General features: G+C 40.8%; 3 protein-coding genes across 9 annotated transcripts; 1 reads left to right on the top strand and 2 right to left on the bottom strand.

Annotated features, from left to right (window-relative positions):
• Window positions 1–598: 598 nt before the first annotated feature.
• Window positions 599–4,195, bottom strand: tdh2 (L-threonine dehydrogenase 2). The gene is made up of 9 exons (XM_031288723.2): window positions 3,770–4,195; window positions 3,426–3,626; window positions 2,798–2,840; window positions 2,643–2,713; window positions 2,320–2,469; window positions 2,057–2,229; window positions 1,861–1,951; window positions 1,496–1,765; window positions 599–991 (listed from the first exon to the last, which is right to left on the bottom strand). The coding sequence occupies exons 2-9, from the start codon at window positions 3,610–3,612 to the stop codon at window positions 846–848; spliced, it is 1,131 nt and encodes a 376-aa protein (XP_031144583.1). The 5' UTR covers window positions 3,613–3,626; window positions 3,770–4,195; the 3' UTR covers window positions 599–845.
• A 71-nt stretch (window positions 4,196–4,266) lies between these two features.
• zgc:154055 (uncharacterized protein LOC556036 homolog) lies at window positions 4,267–16,418 on the bottom strand. Of its 7 annotated transcripts, none has more exons than XM_031288717.2 (12): window positions 14,393–15,052; window positions 14,009–14,068; window positions 13,313–13,372; window positions 12,758–12,866; window positions 12,513–12,588; window positions 8,011–8,184; window positions 7,718–7,935; window positions 7,463–7,624; window positions 6,151–6,292; window positions 5,093–5,313; window positions 4,827–4,978; window positions 4,267–4,625 (listed from the first exon to the last, which is right to left on the bottom strand). In XM_031288717.2, exons 1-12 carry the CDS (start codon window positions 14,544–14,546, stop codon window positions 4,525–4,527), a joined length of 1,629 nt encoding a protein of 542 aa, XP_031144577.1. In that variant the 5' UTR covers window positions 14,547–15,052; the 3' UTR covers window positions 4,267–4,524. The 7 variants fall into 7 exon arrangements, with proteins under 7 accessions (XP_031144577.1, XP_031144575.1, XP_031144580.1 ...); XM_031288715.2 differs by having other exon boundaries at window positions 12,513–12,638; window positions 14,393–15,050; XM_031288720.2 differs by lacking the exon at window positions 13,313–13,372 and having other exon boundaries at window positions 14,393–15,051.
• fam167b (family with sequence similarity 167 member B) lies at window positions 15,626–18,100 on the top strand. Its single transcript, XM_031288724.2, has 2 exons — window positions 15,626–16,015; window positions 16,417–18,100. Exons 1-2 carry the CDS (start codon window positions 15,716–15,718, stop codon window positions 16,678–16,680), a joined length of 564 nt encoding a protein of 187 aa, XP_031144584.1. The 5' UTR covers window positions 15,626–15,715; the 3' UTR covers window positions 16,681–18,100.
• Window positions 18,101–18,121: the final 21 nt, after the last annotated feature.

The following is an 18,121-nucleotide window of genomic DNA, read 5'->3' as shown; positions in this document are numbered from 1 at the left end:
CATAATCAATGCTATCAATACTATATAACAATACTATCCTCAACATCATCCTACTTAGTAGGAAAATCAAATTCTATGTAGAATACGAAATCAACAATTTACAATAATCACTGCTGTTTGGGTAAATCCTTTTTATTATTATTATTCAAGGTCTGATTCAAAATACACTGCATTTTTATACATTGCTTTCCAAAGTAAACTACAGTAAATAAGGCTTAATTTGATATTGGTGCTCAATCATAATTTAAAATAACACTTCTGGCCAAAAAAAAGGCTACAATAAAGGCTTCCTGTTAGATGCCACAGCAAGGGTAGTAGGATTGCATACAGTGTGTGATATTCACTTGATAGACTATATTATAAAAGACTGCCTTTAAAAAAAGCCAGAATCTGTGGTGAGTCATTACAGTCCAGAGTTAACTTAGCCAGCCATTCCAGGTGATCCTGGAATCAAAGTGTCCAACAAATGTGTTACTCCAAGTGTGCAACTGGTCCATATTGTATTAGACATTTTCATAGACATTGTAACGTTGTGTCCATTGATGTGATTAACATGGCATTTGGAAATCTCTTTTTCTGTTCTGTCTGAGGCAACGTGTAAAAACAACAAAGATGGAGGGAAGGTTTGACAGTATATTATTCCCTAAAAAAGACTGAAATGTGTGTGTTTGAGTGCATGTGTATGACATCTCACTGTCCACTGCATATTAAGAGCATCTGTTCCAGAGTAACGGAGGGTACTGGTTGACAACATGTGAAAGTGAAGGAAAAGGAAGTGTTGGTAAATGCAACCTGAAGGAAAGTCAAGGGTAGGGCATTGGTCTGTCTTTGTGGAGCAGGTTTTGCTAGCTGACTGGCAAACCCTCGCTTTTCCTCTTGTCTCGAATGGAGTGCAGCATGTCTGACACCAGCGTGTCAAGCCCGAAGACTGGTGCCCAGCCCCAATCTCTCCTGGCATTGGAGTCATCGAACCTCACGGGCCAGCTGTCTGCTGCAAAATGACAAGCAAGATGACCACATTACTTCCATCATATCAGTTCTAATTTAACGATAGCAATATCAATGCCACAAATCATTTCAAAAATAAAACAAGATACAACTTAAAGTAAAAACTCATTACTTTCAGTTCCATCCAAGAAAAGACCTAAAAACCGTACAGATGTAGCTTTCTCTTAAAATGCCACACACTTTAACATGTTAACATGTCATTACAGCACTTTCTTAAAATCAACTCAATAGTGCCTTTTGGACAATTTAGAAATCTGGTTTTTAATTTTTTTTGCATCCCTATTATCATAATGTATTTATCAAATACTTTTCCAATTCTGAATGTTTTATTGTCTTTCTATATTTCTCATGATTGTACTTTCTATGTTGTTGTGAATGAATGAACATGAATGATATAGCTCTCCTTGAGCAAGTGAGAAAATCATCAACAAATCAGATGTACAATCCCACACAGATTTTGTGTGTAGGTATGTGTACCACTTTGTACCGATGGTCTGGCGGACAGAGTCGGGATGGTAGGTGACTTTGAGGTGAGGGAGATGCTTGCGGATTTCTTGGGCCACCTCTTCTGGAGTGAAGCTCATGGCGGCGATGTTGTAGGTACGCAGAGACAGCTGGCACTCTGGAGCCTGCATGAACTCTACAGTGGCACGGTGGCAGTCAGAGATATGCATCATGGGAAGGCGGGTGTCGGGACGCAGGTAGCACTCATGGTGACCTGTGCTGAGAGCATCGTGGAAGATCTGAACTGCATAGTCTGTGAAGACAGAGGTCCGGAATGCCTAATCTATAACATCAAGCTGATTACACTGAATATAGATGTGTGGTGCAGATGTGAAAATGATGCGATACCTGTTGTTCCTCCTCCGAGAGGTGTGTTGACTGATATCACACCTGGGTAACGTAGGCAGCGGAAGTCCAGACCATATTTATGATGGAGATACTAAAGAAAAAGACAAAGAATATTGAGATCTCTTAACATTTTACGAATGGATGTATCAGGATACTATGTGCATGTGTATTCATGTGCATTGTAAGATAGACACACCTCCCCCATCAGTTCTCCATGCACTTTGGACACACCATAAATGGTTCGAGGTCTTTGGACACAGAGGTCAGGGGCCGGGTCACGTGGAGAAGAGGGACCAAATGCTCCAATAGTGCTGGGGACAAAGAGGCGCAGGCAGTTCTCTAGGGCCAAGTCCAGCACATTATGAAGACCTAGATGGACAGCAGAACATCCAAAGTGGAGTTTAAACATAATAATCCCTAAAAATGTGGTACATGTAAATGTGTATCTATTCAGCAGACCTGTGATGTTGATCTTGCGTGCCAAAGCCACATTAGCTTCGCCAACAGCACTTAGCAGAGCACTGTAGTGGATCAGCCAAGTGACACGATAATTTACAATCAGTTCTCGGAGATGTTTGTAGTCCAACACATCAGCATATACGAATGGACCTATTAGGAAAAGAGAAGAAGGTGGAGAGATCAATGAAAAGAAAGTAACCAATGATTTAAACAGCAGGGAAATAAGCTGTACATTCTGTTAAATGTAAATTGAAGAAGGATGTAAATTGTGTGAGTAAAACATAACATTGAAGGTGAAAAGAACTTGATTTGGTTTTGCATACCACTGCTGAAAACGTCAGGTGGAGGCTTCTTAATGTCTGACAGGATTACATTCTCTGTTCCGTACTGTTTCCTAGACATTAATACAGATATGATGACATTCAAAATTTCAAACACATTTTGACTTTAATATCTCAGGAATTTCTACATGTCTCACCTCAGTAACTGTGCCAGTCCCACACCTAACTGCCCAAGACCACCTGCATACATAGACAAAGTTTAATATGTTGGTGTATCTGTCCTGAGAAAACAAGACAACGTTTGGAGTTTGGTATGAAAATGGTATCAATGTTTTTGGTGCACCACGCTTCAGCTTTTTGTTTGTTCCAACGCTTTATCCTGGGACAAAAAGTGACAGCAGACTATTATTCTCCCCACAGTCACTCATTGGCTCTTTTATGTCACGAGCACTGTCTGTACGCACCCTATTGTGATGAGTCAAAATGGGGTCCTGCTGCTGGTCCACAGTGAAAACAACTCGAAAAGAAAAAAACGACAGCATGTGTCCAGTATTCCACTCATGCCATTGTTTAATTTAAACATAGGATCTGCTTGGAAGTCAATAACTCTCTCAGCTCCCTGAAAAGGTGCCCTTGAGAAAGGCACCTTAACCCCTATAGTAACTGCTCTGCGGCCAACAGTACAAAACAGTGGCTGCACAGTGAAAGTGGTAGAAAACAATGGCAGCTTCACAGGTTCAGTGTTTGTGTAGCTGTGGAAAAGTCCACCTTTCTTTCCATCTTTAGCTATTATGAGTTCATGACAGAAAATAACATTTGCATTACCCGTGATGAGGACACGGGGGTTTTCCCGAGGAGGTGGAGGGCTGCAGGTCTCACGGCTGTTCCACCTGCTCATCTGCCTAGGCAAACAGCTGATGCTGCGATAGGGCAAACTCCGCGCCCTGCTGAGGCAACCTCGGCAAAACAGGCCCAGCGTAGCCGCAATGGGCACACAGACCCCCGGTTGCATGTCCAGTAACAGTCCTTAGAAAAGTTAAATTCAACCATAACTGATGACACAGAACTTCTACATTGTGGTAGTGATCATTGGGGGCATACACAAGTTGAATAGAATATTACAGACACAAATTGAACTTAATAGGACAAAAAAAAAAAAACATTTTTACCTGTGTGCTGACAAAATCAGAAATCCCAGACAGATGATTCTTGGTCCAACCAGCCGATGCAACTTAGGTTAGTAAACCCAAAACTATTCCTCTGAACTAAATCACGAAATAAGAGCTGATAAGAGGCATTTAAGTGTCAGAATTAAAAGATTACCATCCAACTGGTCAATGTTTCAGTTCACCCAGTAACCAATGGATAAATAAGCAGATGTAGAAAGTCTTGCTGGGCTACGTGGTTCTTGTCCACATTGTACACTCGCGGCTCTTGACTAAACAGGACTACAGTCTCCAGCTTGCAAAGCTCCGTGTGTGCAAACATGCGGACTTGCAGTGTACAGGGATTTGTATTGTGACGAGAGTTTAGCTGAGCTTAACAGGACTGGGAGGTGTGTCAGTTATACAACCTTCTTCTATTCATAAAATCCATGAGAGTTATTGTGTCAGAAAATATTTTTTTATCAGGCAAAACATAAAAAACATACATTAAAAATATAGTTTGTTAAGCCCTAAAATATGGTGTGAAAATATAGAGGTCTAATCAGCATCAAATGACATCAACAATTAAGTTTTTTTATACTATTTTTTATGAAAGAAAAAAAAAACACTGTACATTAAAACACAGCAACAGCAAGTTGTTACAAAATTTGAAACAACAATTCTAGAGTCAAAAGGCATTGCACATGAACATTCCTCCTAAAAACATGTTCTACATGTTCAGGCTGAACATCTTCACTCCTTCACGTACTGACAGGGCATCAGCTGAGCGCCAGTTTCCCCCACTTAATGACCATGTTCCTTATTTCCTCCTGAACCTCTTCAAGGTGACGAGCCTGTGGGGTCCGCCTCAGAAAAAAGCCTTAGGATAAAACATGGGCTTGAGTCAGCGTCAACGCTTAATAAATAAAATCCCAGAATAATCAAAGTTAGCAACACCGTAGGAATACAACTCTAAATAATGAAAGCATTGGGCTTACATTAGAGGATGTTGAATGAGCATCTCTGCTGAAAGTAACCACAGGAAGAAAAAATTAAATGAGATCATGTTTGAATACGTCACCTCTCCAAAGCTGTAGGGACTGAGGGTGGACTGAGGGCCAGATTGCCAGCTCAGTGGGCTCATACAAGGGGTTAGAGTAGCAGTCTCTCTCCCTGGGCCTCAACAGTGCCTGGAACAAACAGTGAGTGTTCTCCTTCAGTCCTAGAACACACCTGAGAGGGAAAAGTGAGGTGAAATGTCACCTTGGACATAAAGATTGTTTGTAAGAATGAAACTGTTGAGCTTTGTGTCAACCATCCATTCCCCAACTGTGAAGTGCGACTGACCTCTCCTGATCGCTGTTACACAGGAAGGTGCCATAGTTAGACGCATAGGCCTCAGTCGCCAACCTCAGGAGCAGCGCCTCAGAGAAGCCCAGTGCCAGGGGGAACTGACGCCACAGCTGCCACACACAGTCCAGCAGCAGCAGGAAGACCGGGGACTCCTGCTGGAGACGGGCATGGGAGTAGGCCGAGTGGGCACATCGCTGCTGGAATGGGTGTCCTGCCTGGAGAGAAGAACACTTACTCATATAAACATGCATACAGTACACACCTATTCCTTTTCTGTGGCCATTCCAACTTATTAAAAGGGGCTCATGCTGGGGCACAGTTGAACTCTTATGACTTATTGATCAATTTGTACTTGTACTTTGTAAGTTGGTTAGTCAATGTACTTCAGTCTTGTCAGTCTTTAATTAACTCTAAATCATCAACATCTACTTTCCTCCATATGATTTAATCTTCTGAACATGAGATATCAGTTGTTTGATGAGTTTTTGGTTGGTCTGTAAAATTGAAAATATTGTTTCCTGGTTCTTGTGTAGAAAAAAACTAATTATTTTCTTTTGTTTAGCTATGAAAGCTTCCAAACTGTGGATTATAAAATATTCCAGTTATAAAATATTTAAGGATGATGATCACAAAAATTAGCTCTCCTAAAATTTTGATAAATGCTGCATTTGAGGTAGAATTGTTGGAGAAGGTAAACATTTGGAAACAGAGTCACCAGGTACAAGAGTTGAAGAGAAGCGAGTTTTGTTAACTCTGTGACCTCTACATGCAGCACACTGAATATGAGTTTTTTTTCTTCAGCACATTTCCTGTTAAGGGTAGACTGTAGAGCAATATCCTTTCAGCAAGAGATTTGGCCATAACCACATGTGAGATTGTGCTTGAAAAACAGTCGACAGCCCCGCAGCAAAACTGTGAATGTTAAAAGTAATACAATTCAATATGCTCTTACTTTGGGGTGTGCTTTAAGTTCTTAATTCTACTGAAAAGATGATGAAAAAATGATTTCAGGCATACTAATTAGACATTTTTGTACACACACATACACTCACCTGTACCCACTCCCTCTCCAGCAGAGCCAGGAAGCCCTCCAGTGTGCGGCAGTATGGGTCCATGATGAGCTGAGCCAGAGTGCTGATGAGCAAAGTGGAGTCTTTCCCTTCAGAGCCGTAAACCAGAACTGAATGACCGTCCCTGGACAAAACCAATAGATGTGCTACAGTACAGTCCTGTTCCTCTATGTAAAAGACAAGTCATACATGCATTTATTCAAGCATTTACAACTTCTCTATTAGAGCTGATAACATGACATGATGACACGTTTTATATGAGTAAGATGTGTCTTTGATATTTGATTATTTTTTAACTTTGCTTTCCTTCCCCTTCAATTTTACAGTAAGTGACAAAAAGTCTTGTGCCAAACTGTCCCTTTAGACAAGAATATGTGGTTACACTTTATTGGAAGGTATCTACATAAGAGTGACATTACACTGTCATGAACGTGTCATAAACATTATAAACAAGTCATAAATGTTTATGACATAACGCTTCTTTTAGTAAGTGTCATTCGGTTTTTGTCATGACAAGTTATGGTTAGGGTTAGAGTTAGGGTTAGGGTTCATGTGTCATGACTGTGTCATGACAGTGTCATGTGTTCATGACAGTGTCATGTCACTCTTATGTAGATACCTTTAAGTAAAGTGTTACCGAATATGTTTTTGACAAGAGATAAGTGCACACTCCGGTCATCAGGCAGAGGCCTTTTAGCTGTACCCAGAATAAGATCCAGGTCCGGTGGGGGAGCCTTCAGTTACTTTGGTCCTGCTCTCTGGAACAAGCTGCCTGATGACCTGAGGTCAGTCACAACTGTGTGCACATTCAAAAGTAAACTCAAAACCTTTTTATTTTCTCAGGCATTTGTTTAATTACAGTATGTGTGTGTATGAATTTGTATGGTCACACTTGTATGTCTTATTGTTGTTGTTTTTGTTGATTGACTTGTTGTGTATTCTTATTTCGATTCATGCTTTGTTTAAATGTGTATGCTATTTTAAATGTAAAGCACTTTGCGGCGACCTCTAGCTCACCCAGTAAGAGCGTGCGCCCCATGTAGGCTGAGGCCTTTGCAGCGGCCCAGGTTCGAATCCGACCTGCTGCCCTTTGCTGCGTGTCATCCCCCATCTCTCTCCCACCTTTCCTATCTATCCACTGTCACTCTGAAATAAAGGGAAAAAAGCCCCCCAAAAAATAATCTAAAATAATGTAAAGCACTTTGGGCTTACGTGTAACGAAAGGTGCTATACAAATAAAATTGACACTGACTGTAATGATCCCACCACAGATACAGTGTGGGTATAGGCCTACCTCTCCACACACTCCGCCAGCAGACCAGCAGTTGACAGGGCAGTTTGGACGTGAGACAGCCACTTTGAATTTTCAAGCTTACTGAGCCAACGGTCCATATTATGGTACTCGTCACCACAGGCCTCCACCAGTTTAATTAGACTCTCCTGCAGTGCTTTACCCCTGTACATGCATAGAAAGACAATGAGGTGAAGTAGGTTAGTTTGATGGGACATCATAAAATGGTGAACAGCATCATCCACACTTTTCACAAACCTCTCCATTTGTCTGTGTAGTCTCTTCCAGCTGCTATAACACGATTTGGACTCAAACCCTCCGCCTGTCATGCTTGCCTGCAGTGCCTGCTGACTGGAGCGTGTGTCAATAATGTAACCTTTGTCTGAGCCTTCAATCGCAGCCTGGAGGAGTTGCTCATCTTCCCTGCAGCGCTTCCTATTGGCTCCCGTCAGCGGCTGACTGCTGCGCATAATTACCTGACAAGTTAGATTACAAGTTAGTTGCATGTATGAATTTCAGTCTAGCAGTAGAGACAAATGAAAGCCCCTCACCGTGCCATTCTTCTTATGGTAGTAGCAGAGGACAGGGAAGCGTCCTCCCTGTCTGAATTTGGCCACCTTCTCCAGCATGTCATCGTCTATGTTCTTGGGGACGATGACAGCTGGAGGGTAAGAGGGACACACTAAGTATTCTCTGTTCACAGTGCTTAGTCTCCACCGATCATGCTGCATACAGAGGAGAGAGAGGACGATGAAGTCTGGTCACATTAACGGTTTGGAAAATGTGAACTTTAATACACATAAGTCACATAACCTGCACACAGCACATTCATGTTTACGACCCTGTGCGGACTCTAACGGCTTTATGTCAAAGGTTACCAAAGGGAAACAGGAAAACAGCTCTAACATGGGTGGGTTCACCTTCTATTGCATATAGCACTTGATCACTGCTGATTTGTTCACTCTTAAACCCTAGAGGGCAAATCAACTTTGTCTTTCACTCTTTTTTTCATTTGTCACATCATATAGGTGTAGAAGAGGCCAAACCTAACAGCAATATTACATTTTCACCCAGAATGACAAGATGCAGTATCGGAAGAACGACACCTTTCTTACATCTGTAGAATACATATAAAGCTACAGCCAGGTGGCAGTTATCGTATCTTAGCTTAGCATAAATACTGGAAACAGAGGGAAACAGCTCCCCCCTTTCTTTGTAAAGGTAAACAAAATCTGCCGACCAGCAAAAACGCTAAAGCTCACTAATGAACATGTGATATTGTGTTGGTTCAACCCATGTAAAAACTGAATTGTAAAAATTACAAGTTGTGGTTTTCTGGAGTCTCTGATTGTTGCCTGGCAACCTCACAATAACGACATGACTCCAGGAGGCCACAGTTGTCTGCCAAGAAATAGTGCGGCAAATAATCTAATAATAATAATAATAATGAACTGAATTTGTAACAAAACAAAACAAAACGAAGCAGAACAAAACAAAACAAAACAAAGCAGAACAAAACAAAACAGAACAAAACAAAACGAAGCAGAACAAAACAAAACAGAACAAAACAAAACGAAGCAGAACAAAACAAAACAGAACAGAACAGAACAAAACAAAACGAAGCAGAACAGAACAAAACAGAACAGAACAGAACAAAACAAAACAGAACAGAACAAAACAAAACAGAACAAAACAAAACGAAGCAGAACAAAACAAAACAGAACAAAACAAAACAAAATGAAGCAGAACAAAACAGAACAGAACGAAGCGGAACAAAACAAAACAGAACAAAACAAAACAAAACGAAGCAGAACAAAACAAAACAGAACAAAACGAAGCAGAACAAAACAAAACAGAACAAAACAAAACGAAGCAGAACAAAACAAAACAGAACAAAACAAAACAAAACGAAGCAGAACAAAACAAAACAGAACAAAACAAAACAAAACGAAGCAGAACAGAACAGAACAGAACAAAACAAAACAGAACAAAACAGAACAGAACAAAACAAAACAGAACAAAACAAAAAAAAACGAAGCAGAACAAAACAAAACAAAACAAAACGGAGCAGAACAAAACAAAACAGAACAGAACAGAACAGAACAAAACAAAACAGAACAAAACAAAACGAAGCAGAACAGAACAAAACAGAACAAAACAAAACAGAACAGAAGAAAACAAAACAGAACAAAACAAAACAAAACGAAGCAGAACAAAACAAAACAAAACAAAACGGAGCAGAACAAAACAAAACAGAACAGAACAAAACAAAACAGAACAAAACGAAGCAGAACAGAACAAAACGAAGCAGAACCAAACAAAACGAAGCAGAACAAAACGAAGCAGAACAAAACAAAACAGAACAGAACGAAGTGGAACAAAACAAAACAAAAGGAAGCAGAACAAAACAAAACAGAACAAAACAAAACGAAGCAGAACAAAACAAAACAGAACAGAACGAAGCAGAACAGAACAGAACAAAACAAAACAGAACAGAACAAAACAAAACAGAACAGAACAAAACAAAACGAAGCAGAACAAAACAAAACAAAACGAAGCAGAACAAAACAAAACAAAACGAAGCAGAACAAAACAAAACAAAACAAAACAGAACAAAACAAAACGAAGCAGAACAAAACAAAACGAAGCAGAACAAAACAAAACAGAACAGAACGAAGCAGAACAAAACAAAACAAAACAGAACAGAACAAAACAAAATGAAGCAGAACAAAACAAAACAGAACAGAACGAAGCGGAACAAAACAAAACGAAGCAGAACAAAACAAAACAGAACAAAACAAAACAAAACAGAACAAAACAAACAAAACAGAACAGAACAAAACAAAATGAAGCAGAACAGAACAGAACAGAACAAAACAAAACAGAACAAAACAGAACAAAACAAAACGAAGCAGAACAAAACAAAACAAAACGAAGCAGAACAAAACAGAACAGAACAAAACAGAACAAAACGAAGCAGAACAAAACAAAACAAAACGAAGCAGAACAAAACAAAACAGAACAGAACGAAGCGGAACAAAACAAAACAAAACGAAGCAGAACAAAACAAAACAGAACAAAACAAAACAAAACAGAACAAAACAAACAAAACAGAACAGAACAAAACAAAATGAAGCAGAACAAAACAGAACAAAACAAAACAAAACAAAACAGAACAGAACAAAACAAAACAGAACAAAACAAAACAGAACAGAACAAAACAAAACAGAACAAAACAAAACAGAACAGAACAAAACAGAACAAAACAAAATGAAGCAGAACAAAACAGAACAAAACAAAATGAAGCAGAACAGAACAGAACAGAACAAAACAGAACAAAACAGAACAAAACAAAACAGAACAAAACAAAACGAAGCAGAACAAAACAAAACAAAACGAAGCAGAACAAAACAGAACAGAACAAAACAGAACAAAACGAAGCAGAACAAAACAAAACAAAACGAAGCAGAACAAAACAAAACAGAACAGAACGAAGCGGAACAAAACAAAACAAAACGAAGCAGAACAAAACAAAACAGAACAAAACAAAACAGAACAAAACAAACAAAACAGAACAGAACAAAACAAAATGAAGCAGAACAAAACAGAACAAAACAAAACAAAACAAAACAGAACAAAACAAAACAGAACAAAACAAAACAGAACAGAACAAAACAAAACAGAACAAAACAAAACAAAACAGAACAAAACAGAACAAAACAAAATGAAGCAGAACAAAACAGAACAAAACAAAACAAAACAAAACAGAACAGAACAGAACAAAACAAAACAAAGCAGAACAAAACAAAACAAAATAAAACAAAACAAAAGATTCAGGCACAGATGAAAAGGGAGGGGGGGCGTGGGGCTACGGATAGGCAGAGGTGAAGAGATGGGTCTTGAGGCGGGACTGGAAGATGGTGAGGGACTCAGAGGTGCGGATCTCTTGGGGGAGGGAGTTCCAGGGCCTGCAACCCTGGAGAAGTCTCTGTCCCCAAAACTGCAGAGGTTGGACTTGTGGATGGAGAGGAGACTGGCTGAGGTGGATCTGAGGGTCCGTGAGGGTTGGTAGGGGGAGAGGAGGTCAGTGAGGAATGAGGGGTCCAGATGGTGGAGGGCTTTGTAGGTTAGGACCAGGATTTTGTAGGTGATCCGGTGGGAGATGGGAAGCCAGTGGAGTTGTTTTAGGATTGGAGTGATGTGGTGCCAGGTTTTGGTGCGGGTGATGAGTCGGGCAGCTGCGTTCTGGACCAGTTGGAGTCCTAGAAAACTTGTTGTCTATACACTTTGGTTTTTGTTTGGAATAAACAAATGAGATATAGTGTGTTAGTGAGCTAAGGTGCTGATATGCAGATTTTTTACCTTTGGACAAAGCCAGGCTAGCTGTTTCCCCTGTTTCTAGTCTTTATGCTAAGCTAAGCTAACCATGTCCTGGCTGTAGTCTCATATTTAACAGACAGATATTGTGGTATCAATCTTCTCATCTAACTCTAGAAAGTAAATAGGTGTATTTCCCAAAATGTTAAGCTGTTCCCTTTAAACTCTATTTGACAAACCACATTATACAAAGCTCAACTCTCATGGAAGTGGCAGGAATCAGCTGGACGGATGTGCATAGACATGCAAGCTCCAACCATTTTCTTCTGTTTGAAGGAATATCACCAGGCCAGCCTGATGAAAACTAAAGATATCCTACATGTTCTGGGAACATTGTGCCTATAAAACATACCCAACAATGCTGCCCTCAGGGTCCACCCCTCACTATAGCAACATGCTATTCCCAGCGGAAGATGTCTGTCCATTAAGCACGAATTCAAGCTGTGTGCAGCACATTCTGAAGTAAAGGGGAAACAAATGAAAGCTAAGCAACAGGGATATCCTGAATCTTGACCCCTGCATTCAGTTTCCCTGGCATTTTCCTGTCATGGGGTTGTTGGATCACTGTTGGGATGAGTTGCCTGTGACACTGTGTGTATATGTTTTGTTTTATGTGTAATTATATCCATGTGCAGCAGAAACAAGTTTGTAAGATACAGAGTCTTATGTTGCTTACAAGTTCCTTCATTTGACTGTAGTGCTTTTCAGGGGACGAGAGACCCCACTGGTCCGGCAGGTTGGCATCAGAAGGTCTGTAAAAGAAAGGGTACATCTCTGACACACTGTCCAGACAGGACAGGGTCTGGAGAAAGAGACAGAGGGATTAAAGAGAATGTTATCAGGTATGAAGCACAAATAAGAAACGCTGTATTCAAAGAAAGTATGAAAGATCGCATTGTAGATGTACAGATTTCCTTATACCTCGATAGAGCGTGCAATGTTGAGACACTGCTCCATGCCTGGGATGTCAAGCTGGAGCACGTGCAGATCTTTACACTTGATAGTAATCGTCCCTGAAGATTCAGATATTCTACACACACACACACACACACACACACACACACACACACACACACGCACACACACACATCTCTATGATTCTTAGGCAAAACAATGGAAACAATACCCCTGTGTCCACTTCCCCTCTCACCAGCCCGTGTTTTGACTAGCTGTGTAGAAAAGGTATTGACTGAAAAGGAAGGCAAACCCAGTCAATGGGGCTTTCTCTTGCTGAGAAATGGGTGTGCAACCCCTACTCTCTGCTGCTGACCAAAAAATATACATGGAGGGATTTCAGCAATGCTTAGACTCTCACAAAGCTAAGAAAAAGCTGTTAGTGGCAAGTAACACAAATCACGACATGTGTGGCAGGGGGTGAGGAAAGAGGGGATGCTGTAATCTTGTTAGCAAATTTCCTCCTTCAGCACTGTGGGCAATAACAGCAGCAGATACATGGCAACACAAATGATGTCCAACCTTTTTTGACTGTTGCCTGCATTAGCGAAGACGCAGGAGTAGCCCAAAAGGTTTTCCACACTGGTTAAAAAGATTTGAAGAGGATGACGTAATTAAACATTAATTAGACATTCACTGACAGCTTTGGTGTTGATTAGTCTTGTTGATTAGAGTGATTATTTGTTTGACCAAGTTTGTGAGTGTTAGAAAGATCTATAAACCGGTATTAAGTGCTCTAATTAAGCAATCAAATACATCATTAAGGATGTTAATTGAATTATGTTGAATCAAATGTCATGTTTTTGGCAATTTGGAAACAAATGGAAGCAAATAACTGCTGTTTTATATCTTGATTTTATGATGTAGGACTACTGCTCAACACCAGCCTGTGTTTTGACTAGCTGTGTAGAAAGTTTGACTTGCTTTGCAGCTGAAAAGGAAGGTGAACCCAGTCAACGGGGCTTTCTCTTGCTGAGAAATGGGTGTGCAACCCCTACTCTCTGCTGCTGACCAAAAAATATACATGGAGGGATTTCAGCAATGCTTAGACTCTCACAAAGCTAAGAAAAAGCTGTTAGTGGCAAGTAACACACAACACGACATGTGTGGCAGGGGTTGAGGAAAGAGAAGATGCTGTAATCTTGTTAGCAAATTTCCTCCTTCAGCTCTGTGGGCAATAACAGCAGCAGATACATGGCAACACAAATGATGTCCAACCTTTTTTGACTGTTGCCTGCATTAGCGAAGACGCAGGAGTAGCCCAAAAGGTTTTCCACACTGGTTAAAAAGATTTGAAGAGGATGATGGAATTAAACATTAATTAGACATTCACTGACAGTCATGTTGATTAGTCATGTTGAGTAGTGTGATTTTGTTTGACCAAGTTTGTGAGTGCTAGAAAGATCTATAAACCCGTATTAAGTACTCTAATTAAGCAATCAAATACATCATTAAGGACGTTAACTGAATTCTGTTGAATCAAATGTCATGTTTTTGGCAATTTGGAAACAAATGGAAGCAAATAACTGCTGTTTTATATCTTGATTTTATGATGCACTGCTCAATTAAACTACTTGATAATAAGATGTTTGTTGCGGGCACCTTTTCTCAATGGCATCGATGTTCCTGAGGAGCAGCAGAACCTGCCGAGAGCTGCCCTCCTCCCTGTCCGAGAAGAGCAGGTGGTGGCCGGTGATGCACAGGGTGCCTCTGCTCGGCGGTTGTAGCGGCTGTCGGAGCACAACATCCTCCACATTCGCGGTCTTGATATGCTCAGAAAACTCCATCAGCTCCACGTCACGTCACAAAGCAAAAAACCCTCCGCTGCTGAACTTCTTTTACTGCACAATTAGGGCCAAATCACTTCCTCGCCTCTCTTGTAATAAAGTGAAAGCTTCCTCCTCTCTTCACTCAGTTAGTTGGGGGGCAGAGCAGTTGTACTCGACGATAAGGAGTCTATAAATAGATTAATTTTTTTGTCTGAACATAGTCAGACCCTTTGTGTTGCTACACCTTCCCCTCACACAGGTGGCTGGGCAGGAGAATGCTCTGGAAACGAAGATATGTTGCTTGAGGCTACACAAGACGGAAGTGCACGTTTCCTGAGAGACAGCAGCAGAGCTGAGATGTGTCATATTGCTGCAACTTTTGCACATCGTGGGGGAGAGAGGGAGAGAAGCAGTGATGTGCTTGTCTAATACATGACCACTAGATGGCGGCATAGCCTACTCAAACGTAGAAAGCTGGTCTTAAATCACGACCCAAGCAATTTGCATAGTTCAGGAGTATTATTTGACTTATAATACCACAATGTAAAAATACTTAAAATACAAGTAAAGACACTACTTTAAATAGTTTACTTAGTAATTGTAGCCTACATATTATCATCAGCACCATGTGTTAGTAGGCTAGCCTTTTTAAAGTAAAAGCACTCACGTGCAAAATGTCCCATTTCAAAGAATTATAGTATGATATAACCTAGGTTATGGGCTAATATGTTATTTTATTGGTATTACTGATGTACAAGAGTGCAAGCAGCATTTCAGTGTGTCTACATTTAACAATTTTTCATAGGCCTAGGCCTGCTGTTCTTGTGTAGTTTATTTTTTGCATCATATTTTGTAAGTTTTGTATGTAGCATGTTTATCTATCTTATGTAGCCTACTTTTGATAGGCTACTTTAAAAAAAACGTTTTGGTGATAATACCTCTGCAGGACCTTTACATGTAGCCTAATGGAGTATTTCCACACTATTGTTACTTGTTAGGCAACTCCAGCCTCTCTGTCCTCTGCGGTATGGGCGGTCACTGGCTCTTATCTCCCTATAAAAGGAGGTAATGAGCTGTTGCGCTCCAATCGCCAAACTGCTAATCCAGAAAGCGAACATCACGTGAATCCCCAAAGACTGCGTTCATCACTGCGCCGATGGATTTTAAAAAGTTTGGAGGAGAGTCCTCCGAGGGGGACACCGAAGATCTGGACAGAGTGAAAGCACTAACAGAAAAGCTGAAGTTGCAGACTCGCAGACCGTCCTATCTGGAGTGGCAAGAGAGAGTTGAGAGTCGACCGTGGAAGGAAAGTTACCCTGCAGACAGCCCGGACTCGGGAGGACAAGTCGTCTCCATGCCTGCAATTCTGAGAAATGAGAACTCAGAGCTGGTTGTGCGCAATATATGTGGCTTTGATACCATTGATGATGCTTTGGTATTTCTCAGAAAAGAGCTGGTGAGTGAGCATTTTATTTTATCCAACGATCTCTTTATAAGATAATGTGTCAAAAAGTGGACAGTTCCCTATGCATATTTATGAAACAGATGTCTATCTCCCTACTACTCCTCTAAGGTATAGTCACCTCTTCAGGTGTCAGTGATCTGCTCGGCATGAATGCCTGACTTAAATTAGGGGATAGCATGACTGACTGTAAGCAGTGCTGACAGCCTAAACAAACAATATGATGTGTGTTTTCTTACACTCAGGCTGCAGCCCCTATACATTCCACATGACTGTGATTTACACACCTTGATAAGAGGATAAAGAGCAATCCAAATCCAGACTTCCACATATTTCCTGATATCTCACTGATGCTCACTTTTCTCTTCAACCTCCCTTCCTCGCTTGCTCCTCAGAGGGAGATGCAGGTTCAGGACAACCGCCTGGCCCGCCAGCTGATCCGTCTGCGTGTGGAGATCCACAGGCTGAAAGTGGAGCAGGTGTGTGGCCGTCATAAGGAGATGCTGGACGATGCCACATACGAGTTGGAGGAGTGTGGCGAGGAGTCGGACCTGCTGTGTGACATCCCAATGAAGGCTGCCTTCGCCCTGTCCACCCCGCTCAAACACCTGGGCCTCACCAAGATGAACATCAACTCCAGACGTTTCTCACTGTGTTAAAAACCCTTTATTCGTGTTTCTGAGGATGTTCCATTGGCCTCCTCTGTGTTGTGTTGGCTAGATATTAGGCTTATTTCCTCATCAGGAGCTGTTGATAGAGTGAAGAGTGGCTGCCAGCTATTGGTGCCCTGGGTGGAAATGAAAATGAATGTGCACCTTGGCTTGTCATGCATGAGGAAGCCTCAGTGTGCAGACCTGTAGGGGCACATACCCTTAATGCAGACACACCTTCCTGCTGGACGGAGCCCGGGCTGCTCTACTGTTGACTGTTCTTTGCTACATGTCATGTTAATCACAGTAGATAGATGAAGGCTTAGAGGTAGACTGAAATATACAGGACGGAATGAGCATTATATCTTATGCCCAGTGATTTGGTATTGTAAAAAAAAAGGTTTCACTTGTGCCAAAGAAGTGCAAAACAGTTACAGGGAGAGTAATGACTTGCTAAAAAAAATTGCCATAGAAGAAGCTCACTTTAGAAAAGAAGCTTGATGGTCACAGTACAGGAGGGAGCTTTTTTAGACAGGTCAGATAACTTTACATCAGTGGTTCTCAACCTAGGGTTCAGAGCCCAGACAAAGGTTCGCAAACTAAATCAGAAGGAACCACAAAAAAACTGATTTTCTCTAGTCTTTACCTCTTTTTTTCTTCTTTTTTTCTTTTTAAAGCAAATTACTGAATTATTTCATCTCTTCCGCCCTCTGGTTGAACTGGTTACATCCAGCGATGAGGGGTTGCAAGTAAACATTGTTTAATTTTCAAGAGGTCACAAGTAAAAAAGGTTGGGAACCACTGCCTACATCACTAACATTTTTTATGGATTAAAAAAAGTATGAAGCTGGCCCGTCTGGTCCAGTCTGGTCTGATAAAAGGAAATGTTCAACAACACTAAACAGAGTCCTTTTAAACAGCAACGTATTCCAGCTGTTAAAGCCTTCATCGGGGCACTGTCTGTCCCTACCACTACCCTCAAAGGAAGTGGGAGGTCACCCTCCAGCAATTTTACCCCTCTTCTTTACAAACCAAATATATCTCCTTAGCCTCACCACTGCAGTGGCAGGACCCAGGAGGCTGTGCCTAAAGCATTTTGTTTTCCATTACCATATCCAGATGCTGCAGAGCATGAATTGGAAACTATATATGGCTGGACAGTGACCAACTGTATTTGATTTAGGGCAAGTTAAATGCATATTATGTAGCTTAATATTATTAGTAACAACAAGTAGGAAGAATAAGATATTATTGTTGAGGGATATTTTGGTTGCAACTGCAACATGTAAAAAAACTAACTATTAGCTTTATTTTAAAATCATGCTACTGTAATATGAATGTATTTGACAAATGAGTGTAAAAGAGAAATGCTTTAAAATGTAACTTTTTTCATGCACATACAACATAATATTAAAGAAACTTTGCCATTGATGTCACTTGTGAATTATGT

Source organism: Sander lucioperca, chromosome 18 (genome assembly GCF_008315115.2).
Source record: "Sander lucioperca isolate FBNREF2018 chromosome 18, SLUC_FBN_1.2, whole genome shotgun sequence".
Classification (NCBI taxonomy): Eukaryota; Metazoa; Chordata; class Actinopteri; order Perciformes; family Percidae; genus Sander; species Sander lucioperca.
Note: the sequence above shows the minus strand (reverse complement) of the source record. Positions and strands in the feature narration are given on the sequence as shown.